We start from the raw sequence: 22446 nt of genomic DNA on the forward strand, positions 1-22446 counted from the left end.
CATACTGCATTGTTCACAGGTACTTGTTGGAGAAGTGAAATGCTCATATTCAAACTACCAAAATTCTGACCTTTCAAAATAGCCTTTTTAAAACAATTTGTTTGAAAATCAGTATTTGCTTCTAAAACTCTTAAAATGCTAATTTCAATTTTAAGAAATCCTTACAAATAAAACTTAAAAGCTATTCCTTTCAGTCTCAATTATTTTTTACTTTCAACTATATATGGAACATTAAACTAGTTTCTAAATAAACATCTAATAAAGAACAGTTTTAATGTAAAATAAAACTACAAATCTAATATAACTTGTACAGAACATCTGAGTCAGATTTATCAAAATTTAGAGTTAAATTCTACAATAATGAAAAATTTTTAGTCTCTTCTTAATATTCAAAGCCAAGCAATTTCCATGAGACCAGAACGTGAGCAGGGAGAATCAGACAGATTTGAGTACTGCCCGGCTTCTTCTAAAATGATGCACTCTTTTATCCTAGAAACGAAACAAACAGTCTTGTTTCATTCACTGAAAATTTCCTATTGACCTAAGAGACCTGCAATACTTAAAAGTACTTATTTTGGGGTTAAATATTATAAATAACAAGAAAAAAAAGTGATCCTCTTTGGGAAGCATTCTTGAATTTTGGGCTAACAACTCAGAAATAGAGCACGTAGAAGCAATATCATTTTATGTACTTCTTAATTAATGATTAGGCAGTGATATGCCAAAGGCATCCAGTAGGAAAAGTATGTGATTTTCCAAAGTACTGCTTTTACTAACTAAACTTCATCTTGTAGAAATCATGGGTTGAAAACGGTACTCTATCACTTCAATCTGAAATCACACATTTTAAGATAAAAGATTTAAGTTTTGGCATTTTTAAAGATGTGCCCTCAGCCTGTGAGAATGTCTGATTCTTTAGGAATGAAGAGGAAAATTCTAAGCCAGAGTCATCTCTTGGTATCCCCTTAAGGAGACTGGTTTCAGTCTTGTTATTCCCTGGGTATTCCCTCTCGGATACCCAACTCAGAGGCTCAAGTCCCTTCTATATAAAATGCAGTAGTATTTGCATGTAACTTGTACATATTCTTCATACTTTAAATCACTTCTAGATTACTTATATCTAGTGCAATAGGAACAGCTGTTACACTGTACTGTTTAAGGAATAACAACAAATAAAGTCTGTACATGTTCACTACAAATGCAACTTTAAAAACAGCATTGCTCTGTGGTTGGTTGAATGCACAGATCTGGCACCTGTGGGTACTGAATCTGTGGACACAGGGACTGACTGTGCTCCCACAATTCTCCTCTCATTCTATGTTGCAGACAGACGTGGATGTAAGAGGGGAGCCCTTACAGAGACAATGGGCCGAGTAAGCCAGTGTAACCTAACAGTATTTTCTTCTCTACATGGTTGACTTAACTGTATTATTTTCCTAGGGATTAAATCAAGTTGTCATGTAAGGAAAGGTGATTTCTGGAGGTTATATAATCTGTCAGCAGAGTAATATCCTACTTAGTTTATAGCCTAGAATAGTGGTCAGGTCAGTGCTGTGGCTAAGCCTCTACCTCTGCATGCAGTGCCGGTATCACATATGGGTGCCAGTTCGTGTCCTGCTGCCCCTCATCTGATCCAGCTCTCTGCTGTGGCCTAGGAAAACAGTGGAAGACGGCCCAAGTGCTTGGGCCTGCACCCACATGGGAGGCCTAGAAGAAGCTCCAGGCTTCAGATTGGCCTGGCTTCAGCTGTTGTGGCCATTTGGAGAGTGAACCAGTAGTTGGAAAACCTCTCTGTCTCGTCATCTCTCTGTAACTCTGCCTTCTCAAAAAAATAATAAATAAAAAAGTGGTCATAAACTGATATATTTATCTTCAGAGGTCAGGTCGGAAACACAAGATTGCAAAAGTATGAGAATTTTCCGTGGAAACAGTAAGTGCATTCAAATGCTTGGATGCATTCAATTTCAATAGAAACAATGAAAAACAACACTTAGCCAGACAAAATAGGTCTAGATGCCAGACAACTGCAGGCTGCCAACTTCTGACTTCTAGCCAAGGGAACAGAAAACTCTGGAATTCAAAGGAATGCTTTGTCTAGTAAAATGTGAAAACTCAAATTTAAACAATACTTTATTTGGGAGCTGGCGCTGTGGCACAGCGGGTAAAGCCACCACCTTGCAGTGCTAGTGTCCCATATGCGCACCTGTTCAAAACCTGGCTGCTTTTCTTCTGATCCGGCTCTCTGCTATGGCCTGGGAAAGCAGTAGAAGATGGCCCAAGTCCTTGGGCCCCTGCACCTGCATGGGAGACCCAGCAGAAACTCCTAGCTTTGGATCAGTTCAGCTCTGGCTGTTGTGGCCATCTAGGGGGTGAACCAGTGAATGGAAGACCTCTCTCTCTCTCTGCCTCTCTGTAACTCTTTCAAATAAACAAATAAAAGCTTTTAAAAAAAAGAATACTTTTGGGGCTGGTGCTGTGGCATAGCTGGTAAAGCTGCCACCTACAATGCTTGCATCCCTTATGGGCATTGGTTCATGTTCTGGTTGCTCCACTTCCAATCCAGCTCCCTGTTAATGCTCCTAGGAAAGCAGCAGAAGATGGCCCAAGTGCTTGGGCCCCTGCATCCATGTGAGAGACCTGGAAGAAGCTCCTGGCTTCAGATCGGCCCAGCTTCACCTGTTGTGGCCATTTGGGGAGTGAACCAGCAGATGGAAGATCTTTCTAATTCTGCCTTTTAAATAAATAAATAAATAAATAAATAAATATTAAAAAATAAAGAATACTTTAATCTTCAAGAATTTTGGGCAAGGTAGGCTGTCATACAACTCCAGTTCTTTCCTTTCTGAAGTATACTGTTCATGCAGAAAGGAACAAACACCAACTTTAAATGAATTATGCTTACTCTCTGTTATGGTTCTACTTTTCTGCATTAATGCAGGTCCTTAATACATTTCACACACACACAAAAAGTCATTTTTAAGCCTCATTCTATGTTCATTCATGGGTTAAAAAAAAGCTATTCTTTCTTCTGTTTAAAAAGACACAAAGTAATGGTTAAAATATATCCTTTGAATATAAAATAGTACAGCCACTTTGGACAAACTCTGACAGTTCCTCAAAATGTTAAAACACAGTTACCATACCATTCCGAAAGAAGACAAGAACTACTGATGGGGCTGGCACTATGGTGTGGTGGGTAATGCTGCCGCCTGCAGCGCTGGCATCTCATATGGGCACTGGTTCGAGTCCCATCTGCTCTATTTCTTTCCAGCTCCCTGCTAAGGCACCTGGCAAAGCAGCAGATGATGGCCCAAGTGCTTGGGCCACTGAACCCATGTGGTAGACTTGGATGAAGCTCCTAGCTCTTCTGGCTTCAGCTGACCCAGCCCTGGCCATTGCGGCCATTTGATGGAAGAGCTCTATCTCTCTGCCTCTCCCTCTGTTACTCTTTCAAATAAATAAATAAATAAATAAGAAATACTCATATGTGCTGTAACACAGATGAACCTTAAGGTCATATACTGCCTGATTCTATTTCTATGAAATGTCTAGAATAAAAAATTCCTTGAAGAAAGTAAATTTGTGGTTGCCTAAGGCTATAATAGCAGAGTTGGGGAGAAATGAAGAGTACTCATAGTTCATTTTGGGGGTTACTAAAATAACTAAAACTGACTGGAATCACGGTCACAAAATTCTGTAAATATACTAAGAAAAAATGTGAACTCTAAAGTACCTGCATCTCAACAAACCTTTTACTAGAAAAAAGAAAAGAAAAGAAAGAAAGAAAAAGAAAGAGGCTTCCCTTTCCTAAACACAGCGTTTGAGTTAGTTTCACATTCAAAGACTTGGAACTAAAGGGACCTTAGGGAACTTTAGTCCTGTACCACCTCCTCATTTACACTTGTAAGAACTGGAGCCTCAGTCAGATTTAAATGATCCGTCCAAAGTGGACCTGAGAAGCCAGAACAGCACTGGATCAACTTCCATCTCTTTTCACTCAGCTGTTTTTATAGGCCTTCACCCTTTTCTTCTTACACATTGTTTAGGAACATCACCTGAGTGATCCGTTTCTTCTGTTCTCTTTAGTCAACACCCATGTATTAAATTCTGCTCTCTGTATCTCCTTTTTGTAAGTCAATGTTTTCTCTTGTTTCACGAACCCTTTCAATTACAAGCTTCAGCTAACGGTTTCTTCCCTGAAGACAAACTATACTCTACCAAGATTTGAGTGGCATCAAATACACCGCCAGTAATGCCCACTCCCTGTGACTTACTGGGTTACAGTCAAACGCCAACAGTTCATTAACATGCTCGGAATATTCTGAAAACACACATACCACAGGAAAAAAGCGTACTGCAAAGCCAACCTATCTAATCTTTATCCTGCATATCATTCCTCACATACCTTGAAGTAATCATCTTGAGTAACAAGGGAGTTTCTCAGCCTGTTCTCAGGATTAAAAAGACAAGATACCACTGTCTGTATGCTTCGGTCCACAGATTTCTGAAACACAGACGTTCTCATTACTCTAAAGACTGTCTTACTCATTGTAAAACTTTTTTAAAAGTTTTGTCAACATACAACATTTATTTCTAAAAAATTACACAATTCCTAATTCTTACCACTTCACTTAAGTTTTCTGCCAAACTGAAGTATTTTAGAATCTTAACGCCAGGATATTGGTTTAAAAAACTCAATTTATTAAAACCCTAGGATATTTTGCTTAAAGCTCTTTAATTTTTCCTGTTAAGATAAGAAATAGTGAATGCTAGTATTCTTTTAAAAAAATACTCAGGTCAAAACCAACTATACAACTGTACCATAAAGCGCTTTTAACGTTTTCTCAAAAAAAAATTTTTTTTTTTTTTTTTGACAGGCAGAGTGGATAGAGAGAGAAACAGAGAGAAAGGTCTTCCTTTTTGCCGTTGGTTCACCCTCCAGTGGCCGCCACAGCTGGCGCATCGTGCTGATCCGAAGCCAGGAGCCAGGTGCTTCTCCTGGTCTCCCATGTGGGTGCAGGGACCAAGCACTTGTGCCATCCTCCACTGCACTCCTGGGCCATAGCAGAGAGCTGGACTGGAAGAGGGGCAACCGGGACAGAATCTGGTGTCCCGACCGGGACTAGAACCCGGGGTGCCAGCACTGCAAGGCGGAGGATTAGCCTCTTAAGCCACAGTGCCGGCCTCAAATTTTTAAATTATGAATCAAACCAAGGAACTTTTTTCATTTTATGATTCAGTAGCTCTCGATTTTTTTTTGCGAACACTTTGATGAAGTTCACACTACAAGATGGGAATCATTCAGTGTTGTACATGTTCCTAGCACGCCAACTACTTTTTACACTCCTACCCATTTAACAAAACTTTTTTGAATTCAAAAGTGAGAGTATTATCATACTCTTCTGATAAGAAAAGCAACTCTGCCTACTTCAGTATTTGTGTAACTAGTGCTGCACAACTCTTGAGAATTGTTTCCAACATATATAATGTTAGGAGAATGCCATAAATAATACGTATTACTTTTTAGCTAAATACATGTTTAAACAAAGACTTCTTCTAATATTTATTAACATATGATCAAAGAAACAAAAACAAATTGGAAAAGAAAGGCCTATTACCGAATCAGAAACTCTGTATACACCGAAAGTATAAGGACATCTGAAATTTCATCAGCCTGTACATTAACGGCTAAATGTTAGTCAATCACTTAAACTCTGTATTATATGACTTCCACCTTTAAAAAGGAATGCCTGGGGCTGGCACTGTGGCACAGTGGGTAAAGCTGCCGCCTGCAGGGCCAGCATCCCATATGGGCCCGGGTTCGAGTCCTGGATGCTCCACATCCAATCAAGCTCTCTGCTATAGCCTGGGAAAGCAGTAAAAGATGACCCAACTCCTTGGGCCCCTGCACCTGTGTAGGAGACCCGAAAGAAGCTCCTGGCTTCAGATTGGTGCAGCTCCAGCCATTGTGGCCAATTGGGGAGTGAACCAGCGGATAGAAGAGCTCTCTCTCTGCCTCTCCTTCTCTCTCTGTGTAACTCTGACTTTCAAATAATTAAATAAATCTTTTTTTAAAAAAATGAAATGTCTGATTCTCAAAGGGTCATTAATGAAAATCCGAAAATATAAATATGCAATATTAACACGAGTCAATACAATCAGATGTTTGCCTTTTGTGAGCCATTTCCCGGGGACGGAGCAGCTTCGTGAACTGAGCATTCATTCGACAACACTTCAGCTCCTGGGTCAACTTCGTTACAGTGGTAGTTAACAGTTGCATAAGCCTATGGTAAAAATGATAAAGGAGAGGTACAGTTCTAAGTTGTACAGGTATATTTTAAAGTTGAAATTCAGTTACATTATTTCAAGTTTGAAGCTGAATATTCCAAAGCAGTAAGGCAGCATTTTATTTTACATTTTTTTGTAGGCATCAACATAATCAGAATTAGGAGGACTCCAAGAAAAATAAATTCTAAGTCAAAGTAAGGGAGTGCTTGAAAATTATAACTATTAACTCTATCCTTCAAACATCCAACCCTGAGGTGTTTCAGAGGTAGTACTCTCAAAATTTTGTCTTATTCCTTTTCTTATTTAATGGTACTAATACCATTAATTTGTTTCTCTCCAACAGATGTTTTATGAGTAGCAGAACCAGCAGTAGATGCTAGGCAGATTTAATGCTAATATTCTAAATGTATATTAATATTTTTCTTGGATTACATGTTCTATCAATAGCTACCAGAGCACTTCTCATATGCAGAACAGCCCTTGCTTAAACACAGAAAAACACAAGAAATAAAAAGTACTTTCCCATGGGAGTATATACTCAGTAAAACAAGAAATTAAGAAAACACAGCACATAATATAAAAGGGCACTGAAAATTATTTATAAGGTCTGTGTAGCAAGTTAAGTCGCTGCTTGCAAAGCTGGTATACTTGTTAGAATGCCAATTTGAGTTGTAGCTACTCCACTTCCAAGCCAGCTTCCTGTTAGAGTGCTTGGTAAGGCAAGTGACAGCCCAGTCACTTGTGACCCTGTCCCCCATGTGAGACATCAGGATGGAGGTTCTGACTCTTGGTTTCAGCCTGGCCCAGACCTGTCTGTTGTAGCCAAGTGGGGAGTAAACTAGCAGATGGAAGATGTCTCTCCCAGTCTCTGTTGCTCTGCCTTCCAAATAAATCAATCTTTAAAAAATATATATATAGGCATACAATATGACAAAAGGCCTAATACATTCAATATGTACATGATAAAATAAAGAAAGAATATGAGATACTCATTTCAATTCATTTTACCGGCGGTATAACATAACTCCTTTGTTCCCCAGTAGGCCACTGTGGTGGCATCTTGAAAACAAAACAAAACAAAACAAAAATTATTGCAATACTTTTACACATTTTCACAAAGATATGAGATAACATGGAAACATTTATCACACTGGATCCATCAGTTAGTTATAACAAACAGGGGCCGCCCTTGTGGCGCAGTGGCATTAAGCCTCCTCTTGCAGCACAGGCATCCCACATGGGCGCCAGTCTGAGTCCTGACGCTCCTCTTCCGATCCAGCTCTCTGCTTACGGTCTGGGAAAGCAGTGGATGGCCCAAGTGCTTGGGCCCCTGCAACCTCGTCGGATACCCAGAAGAAACTCTTGGCTTCGGATTGGCTCAGCTCCGGCCATTGCAGCCATTTGGGGAGTCAATCAGCAAATAGAAGCAGCCATTTGGGAGTCAATCACAAATGGAAGACCCCTCTCATTGTCTCTCCCTTCCTCTGTAACTGTACCTTTCAAATAAATAATATTGAAAAAAATAAGAAATAAACAGAATGAAAAAAAAATATTTTCTGTTTCTAATACCAGGGATTACTGTCACCGCTATATATAAACCTCACCTTTTTCTCAGTTTTCTGAAGGTGACATTCAGGAAAACTCAAAGATTGTATTTTCTTTAAATTTATTACCATAGCAAGGATCACAGGTCATAGATATGGCTTTATCTATGAGATGAAATTCAGAAAACTATGATTTTGCCAGCTAAAATAAACACTATCAAATTTAATAAAAATCCTGAGTTATAAAAATAGACTAATTTTATTTCATCTTATTTTCTTAGAAAAATTTTATAAAATCCAGTCTAGATACTTCAGATATTTGATGGCAAAAATGGAAGAACAAATGTTAAAATATAGAAGGTGTTGTGGCACAGGGCCGTAAAGCCACTGTGGTGCCAGTGTGAGTGTCCACTACTTTGCTACCCATTCAACTTCCTACTACCGCACTGACCAAGACAGCTGAGGATGGTGCAAGGACTTGGGCTTCTGGCTTTGGCTTGGCCAGTCCTCACTGTTGTGGGCATTTGGGGAATGAATCAGTGAACAAAAGCTCGCTGTTGTTTCCTGTCACTCTTTCAAATGAATAAACAAATTTCTTAAAAAATACATGCGACAACAAAGCTTAGAAAATAGTCCTAGAGAAAGGTTCTTGTTAAGTACATTCCTGTCAAAATTATCTCATTATTTCTAAATAATATAAAGGCCTTAATTCTAGATTTTTTTCTTTAATTTTAGACACATTTCCCTAGTTTAAATGACAAACTACATGGGAGATTTATACAAATAAATTAAAAGCCTCAACAGCATCCCAAAGTAAATCCACTTGTTCCCTCTTAAATTACCTGATAGTTATAAACAGGCAGCTGATATCCAGTGATGACCTGAACTGGTGAACTTGGGTAAGGAGGATATGCCTGAAAAACAAAGTTTACAGAAAAACTGGATTAATAAGGTAAGCTTAAAAAGAAATAGGAAGGAGTATTATTCCCAATATAACACAAATATGTAAATTAAGAAATACTCATTGTTTTATATATAACAATGTCGAATTTTAAATGATTCATAATACACAATATTCTTTTTGAGCAGGGGAGAAGAATGAACGAATGACAAGGTAAGTGACCTAGGTTTATCTCCTGTGCATATCTATCCCTACCCAGAAGTTCTTTCTTCCACTGGTGACAAGGTTCTAAAGCTTAAGTCTAATTAATCCCTTTGCTTTCTTTCTTCCTTTCTTCCTTCCTTTCTTTCTTTCAAGATTTATTTATTTATTTGAAAGGCAGAGTTACAGAGGTAGAGGCAGAGAAAGAGAGAGAGAGAGGTCTTCCATCTGCTGGTTCACTCCCCAAATGGTTGCAATGGCCAGAGCTGGGCCACTCCGGAGCCAGGAGCCAGGAGCTTCTTCCAGGTCTCCCACTCCGGTGCAGGGGCCCAAGGACTTGGCCCATCTTCTAATGCTTTCCCAGGTCACAGCAGAGAGTTGGATTGGAGGTGGAGCAGCAGAGACTCGAACAGGCGCCCTTATGGGATGCAGGCACAGCAGGCGGCAGCTTTACCTGCTGAGCCACAGTGCCGGCCCTGTGTTATTTCTTTTTAAAAATACTTTTAGATGGTTTTATAATCCTTTGACAATACTATTGCATTATAACAATACTATTGCATTATTGTCCTTCTATAGACTTTATAGTTTTTCTGTATTTCATTTCTAAAAAATTAAGGGCAGAATACTACCTAAAACTGGAAAAGAGATAATATAGTATCATACATGTTTAATTAATATTTGTTGATTAAAAACACATAAGTAATAGGACAAATACTCAGAATAGATCACAGCTCTTGGTAAATGTTAGGAACAAGTATGGCTTTTTCTTCCTAGCCATGTTTAGAGCAAGAAATATAAGAAAAAATATACCCTATGTTTTAAATAGATGAAAAATGTAAACAAAAGAGAGACAACACAGAACTACTTCACTATTAATTTTTTCTGGCAAAGGCAGTATCTTCAAAACAAAGAAAGTAAAATGAACTAAAAAATAAATGTTATTTATGAACAGGATAGAGTAAACATACCAAATCCCATTTTATGCATTAAAGTAACCAGGACCAAATTCTATACCACAAAGTCACAGGGTTTACAAATACACTGAAATACACCAGAAAGTTACCCATCTGAGAACCAGAATATATCCAGAAATCAACAATCTGTATGAAGCAGCATCTGGAAATTATTACAAATAAAAGATGGCTAGAAAAATTGCTAACCTTTAAAGAACAAACTAGAAAGATATGTGAAGAAAGCTGCCTTTAAGTATTTTAAGAATCACCGTATGGAGGGGAAAATATGTTCCATGTGGCGAGAGGTCAGTTCTAAGACAAAGGCTTACCAATGGTACAGAAGCAGACTTCAGCTTAGTGTAAGGAAAAACACTAAGAATGAGAGATTTCTGGCAAAAGTCAGACTTCCTATCACTCGAAGTATCCAAACAGGGACTATATTAAGACTTATTATGGTTACTGCACTTCCACAGACGGTAAAGACTAGATGAATGAACAGGAACGTAGGTAATTCTCACCTGAACATACTGAGTTATTGGATTCATCATGGCTGGAGGCTGCATGTAAGTGTCAGTGTTTGGGTTACTCCACACACTCTGAAACTGCGGTGGTGGAGGAGGATTAAAAACCAAAGGACGTGGCTGCACATGATAAGCACCTTTTAAGAGAATAAAAAAAAAAAAGGAAACTTATTTTTAGTTCTCTGAAAAATAAAACATCAGCAATTTCTTTTTTTACTCACATAAATTTTGTTTCCTGATTGCAGGGCCCAGTTTCAGCTTTTTACCATGGAAATTTATCTGTGACTGAAAATAAAACAGTAACAGACACTAGAATCAATTTTCCAGTCATTACTTCCAACACTTGTGAACATCCCCAAAGTCCTCTAAAGTTCCTAGTGGAAGAGATCAGAGATGGGGGCCAGCACCGTAACAAAGCAGATAAAACCACAGTCTTTTTAAAATTTATTTATTTACTTGAAAGTCAGAGTTATACAGAGAGAGGAGGAGAGGCAGAGAGAGAGGTCTTCCATCCGCTGGTTCACTCCCCAGATGCCCACAACAGCCTAGAGCTGCGCTGAGCCGAAAACAGGAGCCAGGAGCTTCTCCCTGGTCTCCCACGTGGGTGCAGGGGTCCAAGGACTTGGGCCATCTTCTACTGCTTTCCCAGGCCAAAGCAGAGAGCTGGATGGTAAGTGGAGCAGCTGGGACTCAAACCAGTGCCCATTTGGGATGCCGGCACTGCAGGTGACCCGCTATGCCACAGTGCCGGCCCCAAGCCATAGCCTTTGACACTGGCATCCATGTGGGTGTGGGTTCAAATCCTGGCTGCTCCACTTCTGATCCAGCTTCCTGCTAATGGCCTGGCAAAAAGCAGTGGAAGATGACTCAAGCACATGGGAAACCTGTATAAAGCTACTGCCTCCTGGCTTAGGTCTGGCTCAGCCCTGGTTGTTGTGGCCATTTGGGGAGTAACCCAGTGTACAGAAGATTTCTGTCTCTCCCTCTCTCTGTAACTCTTTGAAATAAATAAATCTTTATGAGTGAGTGAGAGTGAGAGAGTGAGAGTGAGAGTGAGAGAGAGAGAGAGAGAGAGAGAGAGAAACAGTGATAAAAATACATCAAACCAAAATCTGTCAACTTTCCCCTTTACTACTCCAATCAGCTGTCAAGCAGAATTTGATCTAAAAGCTATCTGGCGCCGGCGTTATGGTGCAGTGGGTTAAAGTCCCAGGCTGTAGCGCCAGCATCCCATATGGACACCATTTTGAGTCCTGGCTGTTCCACTTCTGATCCAGGTCCCTGCTAATGTACCTGGGAAAGCAGCAGAGGATGGCCCCCACATGGGAGACCCGGAAGAAGCTCCTGGCTTCTGGCTTCTGATCAGCTCAGTTCCAGGAGCTGCAGCCATTTGGGTAGCAAACCAGCAGATAGAAGATCTCTTTCTCTCTCTCTACCTCTCTTGTAACTCTTTCAAATAAATAAAAATGTTTAAAAAAAAAAAAAAAAAAAAAGCTATCACCCTGGCTCTAATTCTTCCTATCTCTAGTTCTTGAAGCTAAATATCCAATCAAAAATAAAACAGGTTCTGACATGTTATGCAAGATTATTCTAAGTTTGGATTTGAATGTTGAGTGTTATCTTTCTCTGCATTCTTCACAAGATTGAGCACGTTCAGAACTTACTAAATACTACATCAATGAGCTAAATAAGGAATTTCCGCATATGAACATTACTTACTTCTACTATCTTCTGCACATCCACGTCATTATAAAACGAAACGAATCCATAGCTAGAAAGATAGATAAATGAAATATCAAATCATCTTTGTACAGTAAATGGTTTATAATATCTAGTAGTCTATGAAATAATAGAAAAGATCATGATAAAAGGTAATATACTATGCTAAATATTTGTGAGATATGATAGATCCTCTATAAACATTACTACTTTTCATTTTTTAAAACCTAATCTATGTCAGAATGTATTAAGATTAAGGGAGCATGAGAACTCCATTCCTAACATAACAGTCCTAAAAATATGAATTTAACTTATTACCTACAGCAAGAGGGTTAAAATTTAAGATTCTGTGAAGCATGCAAAGAAAGAATTATTTGATAAAATCAGCTATCCACTTGTGTCAAATAAAGAGAGGAAATACAAACAGGAAACTAATTATTAAAGAGCTGGCAACAAATTTTTCTCTACTACAAGAAAGAAATTAACAAAGGAACACATTTCATTCATATGTCCGAATACCAGATTTTAGAATTCAGAAAATTTTGGCCGGTGCCGTGGCTCACTAGGCTAATCCTCTGCCTGTGGCACTGATACTCTGGGTTCTAGTCTCGGTTGGGGCGCTGGTTCTGTCCCGGTTGCTCCTCTTCCAGTCTAGCTCTCTGCTGAGGCCTGGGAAGGCAGTGGAGGATGGTCCAAATCCTTGGGCCCTGCACCCGCATGGGAGACCAGGAGGAAGCACCTGGCTCCTGGCTTCGGATTGGCACAGTGCACTGGCCATAGCGGCCATGGAGGGGGGGGGTGAACCAATGGAAGGAAGACCTTTCTCTCTGTCTCTCTCTCACTGTCTAACTCTGTCAAAAAAGAAAAAGAATTCAGAAATTTTTGATAATTTAAGGTGAACGCTAATTTTACTCACCCTTTGGACACACCAGTTCGATCCGTGATTATCTTCACTTCTTTAACAGAACCATATCTAGCAAAGAAACTTCTAATTTCAGTTTCATCCATCTATGGAAAAGATTGAACTTCAAAAGTAAAAATTCAGCATTTGAAACTTTAAATTCTACTATAAAAGGGGGTTTTATGACGCGAATTATTTCCTCCAAGCATCCCCAAAGATCCGTAGCTCTTTGTCAATGGTATTTTTAGATCCTATAGGTTGAACACAAAACCAATTCTACACAAAATACAGAAACTTTGTGTGTGCAACAGAACCAAATTTCCATTACTCCCAACGTATTTTAAAATGTAAATGAACTATGAATACAATACCCTGACATCAATTCCACCAACAAAAACAGTGTTGGGCATGATTTTGCCTTCTGGTAAAACATAGCCTTGGTTGGCTGTAGCTGCTGAGGACTGGGTGCCGGCCTCTCTGGAGATTGTTGAGTTCGGAGTCTCAGAATTTGCAGCAGACTGTAATATGGAGAGCAGACATCATAACTAGATACACAGACAAAATTCATACATAATGTGCAACGTAATTTTTGTATTTAAAGTACAAAATATTTTACGTAATTATGTAAATTACTTTATTATGACTCAATCACTAATCTTAGTTCAGACGAGGTTTTACAAGCATTCAAGGGTATGGTGTTGCTTAAGCTTAATGCTGCGCATTACTTCTTGTACAATGCTGTGCAACACTGCTTGATTTTATGTTTTGTGAGTTATAAGAAAACACAAAGTTCAGATTTGTAGAAACTAGTTATTAGAAGTATCCTGTTCTATACTGATAAGTTTTAATTTTACTGAGTATATTAATAAAAAGCATGGTAAATCTTTTAGAAAAAGTAAACAAAAAAGCCGCATTAGAAAGAAAACAAGCATCAAAGTTTCAAACCGGTATGTTTTACTTCACCTTTCTACTCAGCAAAATTAATGTGAATTTTCTAATTTTAACATCCCTGTGCCAGTATGTCTGCTTTACTTAGGAAATAGATCATGAATACATTATTGCTCATAACCACAGCTCCTGCTAAAAAACCAGGGGGAGAAGGGCAGAGAGAGGGGAGTATATAATCCTCTTCCCTGATGTTAGGGTGTTCAAAGCTTCTTTGGAAATTGCATTTTTTTCTCTTGAATAATGATACCAAGGCATTCCCACTGATAATTCTAAATTTCACAGTGGGATAAAATACAAATAATAGCATCTTCATTTTCAGATAAGGCAATCGACACTATAACTCATTATTTTTCTGGATTCTGATCAAAACTCTTTTTAATCTTCCCAGAAAAAATTCTAAGGTTAATGTAAAGTTTTCTGAAGTAGCATTTATAGGTAATATACATGTCGGAGAAGCAGAACAGCATAGGGAAACAAAAAATGATTTCACTGGGGGATCCACGTTCATATTCCTTGCTAGGTTATACGCCACTTCTTTTATTGCCAGCTGTGTATCTCAGAGCAAACTGCTTTGAGAATGAAATGAGGTAACATCTGTGAATTCATTTTGTAAACTATAAAATGGTATGACAGGATATGTTAGCATGTGGTTATTTGAATTTATTTTTAATAGATTTTTATAAAAAGTTTCTCTCCTAATTTCACTTAATTTTAGCTGACTTATTTTGTAGGTAACTTATTGACAACTATCTGGAACTTCAGGAAACCACTTTAAGATAGCCACCCATATGAAATTCATTTATGAAGTAAAATGATTACAAGAGGTAAATATGAATGACTTTGAGAAAGAAAAGCTGTTAGACATGTACCTGTTTATGAAAGAAAACCAACACAGACAAAAGAATCAATTGATGTACCTTTTATAAAAAGGAAGCATATACTTTTTTTTTTATTTGACAGGTAGAGTCACAGACAGAGAGAGAGACAGAGAGAAAGGTCTTCCTTCCACTGGTTCACTCCCCAGATGACCGCCACGGCCTGTGCTGCGCCGACCCGAAGCCAGGAGCCAGGTACTCCTCCTGGTCTCCCATGCGGGTGCAGGTGCCCAAGCACCTGGGCCATCCTCCACTGCCTTCCAGGCCACAGCAGAGAGCTGGACTGGAAGAGGAGCAACCAGGACTAGAACCCTGCATCCATATGGGATGCCAGTGCCGCAAGGCAGAGGATTAACCAAGTGAGCCACGGCGCAGATCCCAGGAAGCATATACTTTTTATAGTAATTGATACAAGACAGCAGAGTTCCTGTTGCTAATTAGATGCTAGAAGCTACTGATAAACAACATTCTACAAACTGCTGTACTATTTAGAGATTAAATCAAAACTGTCACGTCACCAAAACTGACTCTTTGACTTTTCTCTATTTATTTGTGCTTGCTTACTCTTGCTATTTTGTGTTTCTCTCTGAATACTTCCTAATTCTTTCCTATAACTGTAATTGGATTCTGCCTGATGATGAAGCATCAAATGGTAAAAACTGCTCCTATAGTATTTCCTTTCATTATAAGAAATCTTCACTTATTTTCATTTTATTTGAAGGGCAGAGAGACAGATGTCCCTTCTGTTCCCCAAATGACCTCTGCAACAAGCCAGGACTGGGCCAACCTGAAGCCAGGAGCTGACTCTGGGTCTCGCACACGGGTGGCAGGGACCCAAGTACCCTTACCTGCTGCCTCCCATGTGCGCATCAGCAGGAAGCAGAGCTGGGACCTCTACCAGGCACGCTAATGTACAGTGAAGCCTAACTCTGCGCCAAACGTCTGCCCCTGAAATTGTCGACTTTCTCATCAACTGTCCCTTCGTTTGTGGATGAACTTTGTACACATCTTTGCTGGATAAATAAGCTATAGAATCACCTATCTCTGCCCCTATAATGTACATACTTTAATTTAGAGGTGTTACTATCTGGCCAGATTATAAGGAGTTATGATAATGTATTGATCCTTATGCTGAGGAAGATTTTATATCCCAGGAGATTTTGGCCAAGTTTGAAAGAATTTTGTGTAGCCACAGCTGAGATACACTCTTGTTATCTGGTGGGCAGAAGTCCAGGGATACTACTAAACATCACATACAATGTAAAACACTGGCCCCCACAGTCAAGAATTGCCTGTGCTAAAATCTGAAATAGGACTTTGGCTCAGAAGCCTTGCTATAGTGCCACTAGAAACGAAGTAAAAAGTACTGTTCTTGAAGAACTTGTTTTTCATTGTTCAGTAAAATAAGCCTTTTCAGAACCTCAGTATCTTTTTTTTTTTGACAGGCAGAGTGGACAGTGAGAGAGAGACAGAGAGAAAGGTCCTTCTTTTGCCGCTGGTTCACCCTCCACTGGCCGCCGCGGTAGCGCACTGTGGCCGGCGCACCGCGCTGATCCGATGGCAGGAGCCAGGTGCTTATCCCGGTCTCCCATGGGGCACAGGGCCCAAGGACTTGGGCCATCCTCCACTGCACTCCCTGGCCACAGCAGAGAGCTGGCCTAGAAGAGGGGCAACCGGGACAGAATCCGGTGCCCCGACCGGGACTAGAACCCGGTGTGCCGGTGCCACAAGGCGGAGGATTAGCCTAGTGAGCCGCGGTGCCGGCCAGAACCTCAGTATCTTGCGTGAGAAATGAGTGGAAAAGACCTCTGTCTTTCCTAATCCTCAGATTCTATGTACGAAAGCAAAATGGATAGGACAGGGGCTTGCACTGTGGCATAGTAGGCTAGGTCTCTTCTTATGGCACCAGCATGTCATATGGGCACTGGTTCAAGTCCCTCCGTTCCTCTTCTGATCCAGCTCTCTGCTTATGGCCTGGGAAAGCAGTAGAAGATGGACTAAATACTTGGTAGACCCTAAACCCACATGGGAGACCTGGAAGAAGCTTCAGGCTTCGGACTGGCTCAGCTCTGGCTGTTGCAGCCATTTGGGGAGTGAATCAGCAGATGGAAGACCTTTCTCTCTTTTCCTCTCTCTGCAACTCTACCTCTCAAATACTTAAAAAGAAAAAAGTAAAATGGATACTCGAGACATAATTTGGAAAGGAAAAAATGGTGTTGGATATTATGGGAAATCTGTTTTTTCCTTGGATCTTGCTTAATTGGGATAGTAAAGACAAAAATCATCTAATCACTTTAATAATATGATGTCTGAAACTAAGGCCGGCACCAATGAATGCTTGTATTTGGCCAGCAGGTGGCAGTCAAAACAAACAAAATAAGTAAACCGCTCAATTTATAACACGTGAAACAGCAGGTTTTACTACTCCTACTGTACTTACATGATTTATAAGAAAAACAATTAATAGAAAAACTGATTATTTTGATCACTATGACTAAAAAAAACTATAAATGAATGTTCAGAACAAGCAAAAGTTTGATGTTAAATATAATCTTTTTTTTTTGACAGGCAGAGTGGACAGTGAGAGAGAGAGAGACAGAGAGAAAGGTCTTCCTTTTGCTGTTGGTTCACCCTCCAATGGCTGGCACGGCCGGCGCACCACGCTGATCCGAAGCCAGGAGCCAGGTGCTTCTCCTGGTCTCCCATGGGGTGCAGGGCCCAAGCATCCTCCTCTGCAATTCCGGGCCACAGCAGAGAGCTGGCCTGGAAGAGGGGCAACTGGGACAGAATCCGGTGCCCCGACCGGGACTAGAACCCGGTGTGCCAGCGCCACAAGGCGGAGGATTAGTCTAGTGAGCCACGGCGCTGGCCTAAATATAATCTTAACCATTAAGAGGATAAATAAATTCAATTAAGTGTATAATTATTTTCATGAATTCTACCTTCTAACAACTTGGTGGGTTTTAAAATGAGTAATGTTGAGACAGTAAATATTAGTGAGCTTGGAAGCCATCATATATACAATTCTTTATTTACTATAACATATCCCTGTAAATATTTGGGTTTTCAAGGAACAAACAGAACTACTAGCTGGGAAAAAAAAAAATCTATCAATATTAAAACTCTTGGGATGGGGCCAGCACTGTAGTGTAGTGGGTAAAGCCACCACCTGAAGTGCTGGCATCCCATATGGGTGCTGGTTGGAGTCTCAGCTGCTCCACTTCCAATCCAGCTCTCTGCTATGGCCTGGGAAAGCAGTAGAAGATGGTTCAAGTCCTTGGGACCCTGTATCCATGTGGGAGACCCGGAAGAAGCTCCTGGCTCTGTATTGGCCCAGCTCTGGCTGTTGTGGCCATTTGGGGAATAAACCAGCAGATAGAAGATCTCTTTCTTTCTCTTTCTGCCTCTTTACCTTTCAAATAAATAAATGAATCTTTAAAAATAATAATAATAAAGTAAAAATCCCCTGAGACATCAGCTCCTTTGACATTTTTTAATTCAACTACTATGTCTACATGTAAGCAAACTGAGATCTATATACACTGACTAGGAACAAAGTTTCTAATTTGTAGTCATCAAAGTTATATCCACATCAACAGGAAGGAATTTATCAGAGAAAAACTAAAATTAAGGGGAAAGGAAATGAAAATCAGAATAAAAAACTTTTAAGCGACTCCAAGATTAGTTTCTGGGCAGGATGGGGTGGAGAGGGTAAGCAATATAAATATGGGCCACCATTGTGGAGAAGTGGGTTAAGCAGCACTATCAACACATCCATATGGGAGTGTCCACTGCTCTGCTTCTGATCCAGCTCCCTGCTGACATACGGGAGAAGGCAATGGAGGACAGCCCAAGTGCTTGGACCCCTGCCACCCACAAGGTAAACCTGAATGGAGTTCTTGGCTGCTGGCCGGCTTGGGACTGGCCTACCCCTGGCCACTGCAGCCATTTGGAGAGGGAACCAGTGGATGCAAGATCTCTCTCTGTCCCGCCTTTGAAATACCGATATAAAAAACATGGAATAAGTACAGTTTATATTGGAAATTAAAAAAAAAAAAAAAAGGTATATCTTTAGGAAGCCTGTTACTTTAATTCACCATTCAAAAAGAATTTGAGAGAACACAGCATTTACTTTAAATTTTTTAAAATCCCCACTAGGGGCTGGTGCTGTGGCACAGGCAGGTTAACGCCCTGGCCTGAAGCGCCGGTATCCCATAGGGGCACCAGTTCGAGACCCGGCTGCTCCTCTTCCGATCCAGCTCTCTTCTATGGCCTGGGAGGGCAGTGGAAGATGGCCCAAGTCCTCGGGCCCCTGCACCCACGTGGGAGACCCGGAAGAAACTCCTGGCTTCAGATTGGCACAACTCCGGCTGTTGTGGCCATCTGGTGAATGAACCAGCGGATGGAAGACCTCTCTGTCTACCTCTCCTCTCTCTGTGTAGCTCTTTCAAATAAATAAATAAATCTTAAAAAAAAAAAAAAACACAATAAAACAGAAACATTTTATTTACTATAGATCTAATTCTAAAGTATTATCAAGCTTAATGTGAAACACCAAGTTATTTCCCTTGAAATTAGGAATAAAGTAAGGGCACCATGTGTGGCAAACAACTGAATTTTTCTGAGTTAGTAAGAAAAAGAAAAATGTAGGGGCCAGCGCTGCGGTGCAGTGGGTTAAAGCCCTGGCCTGCGGTGCCATCATCCCATATGGGTGCCAGTTCTTGTCCTGGCTGCTCCTCTTCTGCTCCAGCTCTCTGCTGTGGCCTGGGAGGGCAGTAGAAGATGGCCAAGTGCTTAGGCCCCTGCACCCACGTGGGAGACCCAGAAGAAGCTCTTGGCTCCTGGCTTCAGATCGACGCAGCCCTGGCCGTTGCAGCTACCTGGGGAGTGAACCAGCGGATGGAAGGCCTCTCTGTCTCTACCTCTCTTTGTAACTCTTTCAAATAAATAAAATAAATCTTAAAAAGAAAAAAAGAAAAATGTACAAGTAAAAAGGTAGACTAAGAATTTATAAAGACAGACACTGATGATTTTTTTCAAAAAGCACATTGGGGCTGGTGTTGTGGCGGAGTAGGTTAGGCTGCCACCTGTGACGCTGGCATCCCATATGGACACCGGTTTGGTTCCTGGCAGCTCCACTTCTGATCCAGTTTTCTCTTAATGTGCCTGGGGAAGCAGCAGAAGCTGGCCCAAATACTTGGGCCCCTGCATCTTTGTGGCAAACCTGGATGAAGCTGCTGGTTCCTGGCTTCAGCCTGGCATAGCCTGTGGCCATTTGGGGTGAACCAGTGGATGGAAGATCCATTTCTTTTCCTGTCTCTATAACTTTGACTTTTGAATAAGTACAGTCTTAAAAAAAATAAAAAATAAAAAAAAGCACATCAACATGGTGAAATACTTCTCCAGCTTCTAGGTTGGCAAGAATAAAAAGTAATACAGCCTCTCATTGGAAAGTGTGTGGAAAATGTGTGGGAATCACTTTACACATCATCAGTGGGAAAACAAACCAATATATGCTTCATCAACAGAAGCCTGGAAGGATTTACTACATAATTTAAAATTGTTATAAAATGGGTGCAGCCATTTCCACCCACTTCCAGAAATTTATCTGAAGAAATCAACAGTACAAGCCCGCCAAGATATTTGCACAATGATATCCATTGTAGTATTGTTTTAATATTGGGAAAGTATTCATCACAAGGAAATTTAGTAAAACAAATTCTGGTACAATTTTTAACATTATATACTCAGTTACATTTACCTTTGATTACTGTCCACTGCATTATTAGTTTGAAGATTCAGGTTGTAAAGCTGTACAATATAGCATGAAGCACTTTCATAAAATAAAACCTACCTACCTACAAGCAATGTAAGCATAAAAACAATCTGGAAGGGCATGCATGTATTACCATGTAACAGGGATTATGGGTGTTGGGATTAAGATGGGTCTCCATTTTCCAAAAGTGATTACTTTCAAATAAATCCACTTTAAAAAAAAAAAGAATTATTTATTTGAAAGTCATAGTTACACATAGAGAAGGAGAGGCAGAAAAGAGAGTGAGAGAGAGAGAGAGAGAGAGAGAGAGGTCTTCCATGCACTGATTCACTCCCCAGTTGGCTTTAATGGCCAGAGCTGCGCCCATCCCAAGCCAGGAACCAGGGGCTTCTTTGGGGTCTCCCACATGGGTGCAGGGGTCCAAGTATTCCACTGCTTTCCCAGGCCACAGCAGAGAGCTGGATTGGAATTGGAGCAGTTGAACCTCAAACCAGCGCCTATATGGTATGCTGCTACTGCAGGTGGCAGCTTTATCCACTACGCCACAGTGCTGGCCCCATGAATACACTTTCGTATTTAGAAAAAAAAAACAGTAAAACTGTTAAGGACAGGGCAGTGCTGTGGCCTAGCAGGTAAGGCCGTGGCCTGCAGTGCCAGCATCCCATATAGGCGCTGGTTTGAGTCCCGGCTGCTCCAATTCTGATCCAGCTCTCTGCTAAGGCCCGGAGAAGCAGTGGAAGATGGCCCAAGTCCTTGGACCCCTGCACCCGCGTGGGAGACCCAAGACCCAGAAGCTGTTCCTGGCTCCTGATCAGAGCAGCTATCTGGGCCATCTGGGAAGTGAACCAACGGATGGAGAATCTCTCTCCGCCTCTCTGTAACTCTGCCTTTCAAATATTAGCCATTTCCCCACTTTACCTCTAATAAGGGGAAGAAATTATCAGTAATTATTAATTGTAACAACTCATGATGATTTAAAATTAGGAACATGCATCATTACTGTTATACAAATACTTACAGAAAAATGTATGTTAATATTTGATAATATGAACTGTGTATAAGTTTCCTCTTATCTCCAAAAATGGAAAGAACTGCTGTCCTACAAACGGTTACACACTGTCTGTAACACACGTTTCTGACCTACTGGAGGGTCCACTCGCTCAGGGCCGCGTCCTACAGCGTCTGTCAACCGGCGCGATGCGTTTACCCAAACTCACAAACGCACACGGAAGCCTAGCTGCACAATGCACATTTTGCTAAAAGCTCCTGGTATGTCCAGGGAGAAACGAGCATTCCCTAATTTAAAAAAAAAAAATTCCACACTTCTCCAGCGCATTCCCTGAACCCAAGCCTCGCGCAGCCACGACGCCGGCAGGCGGCCTTCGGCGGCTGATGGCGGGGAGCGAGGGTGACCACCGCCAGCCTCGCCGGACGCCAGGCCGGGGCCCCGCCCACCACGCACGCACGCACGCAGGGAGGCACGCACGCACCGGTGCCCTCAAGTGTCTGCTCAGCGCCGCAGGGCCAGCGCCCCCCCCAGGCGACAACCAAGCGGCCGTTCCCGACCAAGCTGGCGTCGGGCAGTCCCGCCAGAGGGGCTCCTCAGCTCAGCCACGCTAGGAGGCGTCCGGCTCCCGCCGCCATCTCGCAGGCCGCCTTGGACGCGAGATGGGAGGCCTCCGGGGCTGGGGGGGCAGGTAGAACGGGGCGAACCCTGCTCCCCCAAACCACCGCTGGCCAAAGCAGCCCGACCGCTCACCGCGGCCCAGGTCCACAATGGCGGAGAGTGAGGCCGCGAGGAGGCCGCAGGCCTCGCACG

At 41.3% G+C, this 22446-nt stretch overlaps 1 protein-coding gene across 1 annotated transcript; it reads right to left on the bottom strand.

The window, feature by feature from the left end:
• Positions 1 to 435: 435 nt before the first annotated feature.
• DAZL (deleted in azoospermia like) lies at positions 436 to 21879 on the bottom strand. Its single transcript, XM_062182371.1, has 11 exons — positions 21853 to 21879; positions 13400 to 13546; positions 13044 to 13135; positions 12128 to 12179; positions 10630 to 10693; positions 10406 to 10545; positions 8675 to 8746; positions 7297 to 7347; positions 6171 to 6284; positions 4406 to 4504; positions 436 to 489 (listed from the first exon to the last, which is right to left on the bottom strand). Exons 1-11 carry the CDS (start codon positions 21877 to 21879, stop codon positions 436 to 438), a joined length of 912 nt encoding a protein of 303 aa, XP_062038355.1.
• Positions 21880 to 22446: the final 567 nt, after the last annotated feature.

The sequence above is a fragment of the Lepus europaeus genome, chromosome 2 (genome assembly GCF_033115175.1).
Source record: "Lepus europaeus isolate LE1 chromosome 2, mLepTim1.pri, whole genome shotgun sequence".
NCBI lineage: Eukaryota > Metazoa > Chordata > Mammalia > Lagomorpha > Leporidae > Lepus > Lepus europaeus.

What these genes read in the sequence shown, in the direction of transcription:
- DAZL (XM_062182371.1), bottom strand. Translation starts at nt 21,879, where the DNA reads ATGTGCATTGTGCAGCTAGGCTTCCGT. An exon ending in CGAACTGGTGTGTCCAAAGG is followed by an intron (nt 12,180 to 13,043) that starts GTGAGTAAAATT and finishes CTATCTTTCTAG; the next exon opens with CTATGGATTCGTTTCGTTTT. An exon ending in TGCCTGTTTATAACTATCAG is followed by an intron (nt 7,348 to 8,674) that starts GTAATTTAAGAG and finishes TTTGTTTTCAAG; the next exon opens with ATGCCACCACAGTGGCCTAC.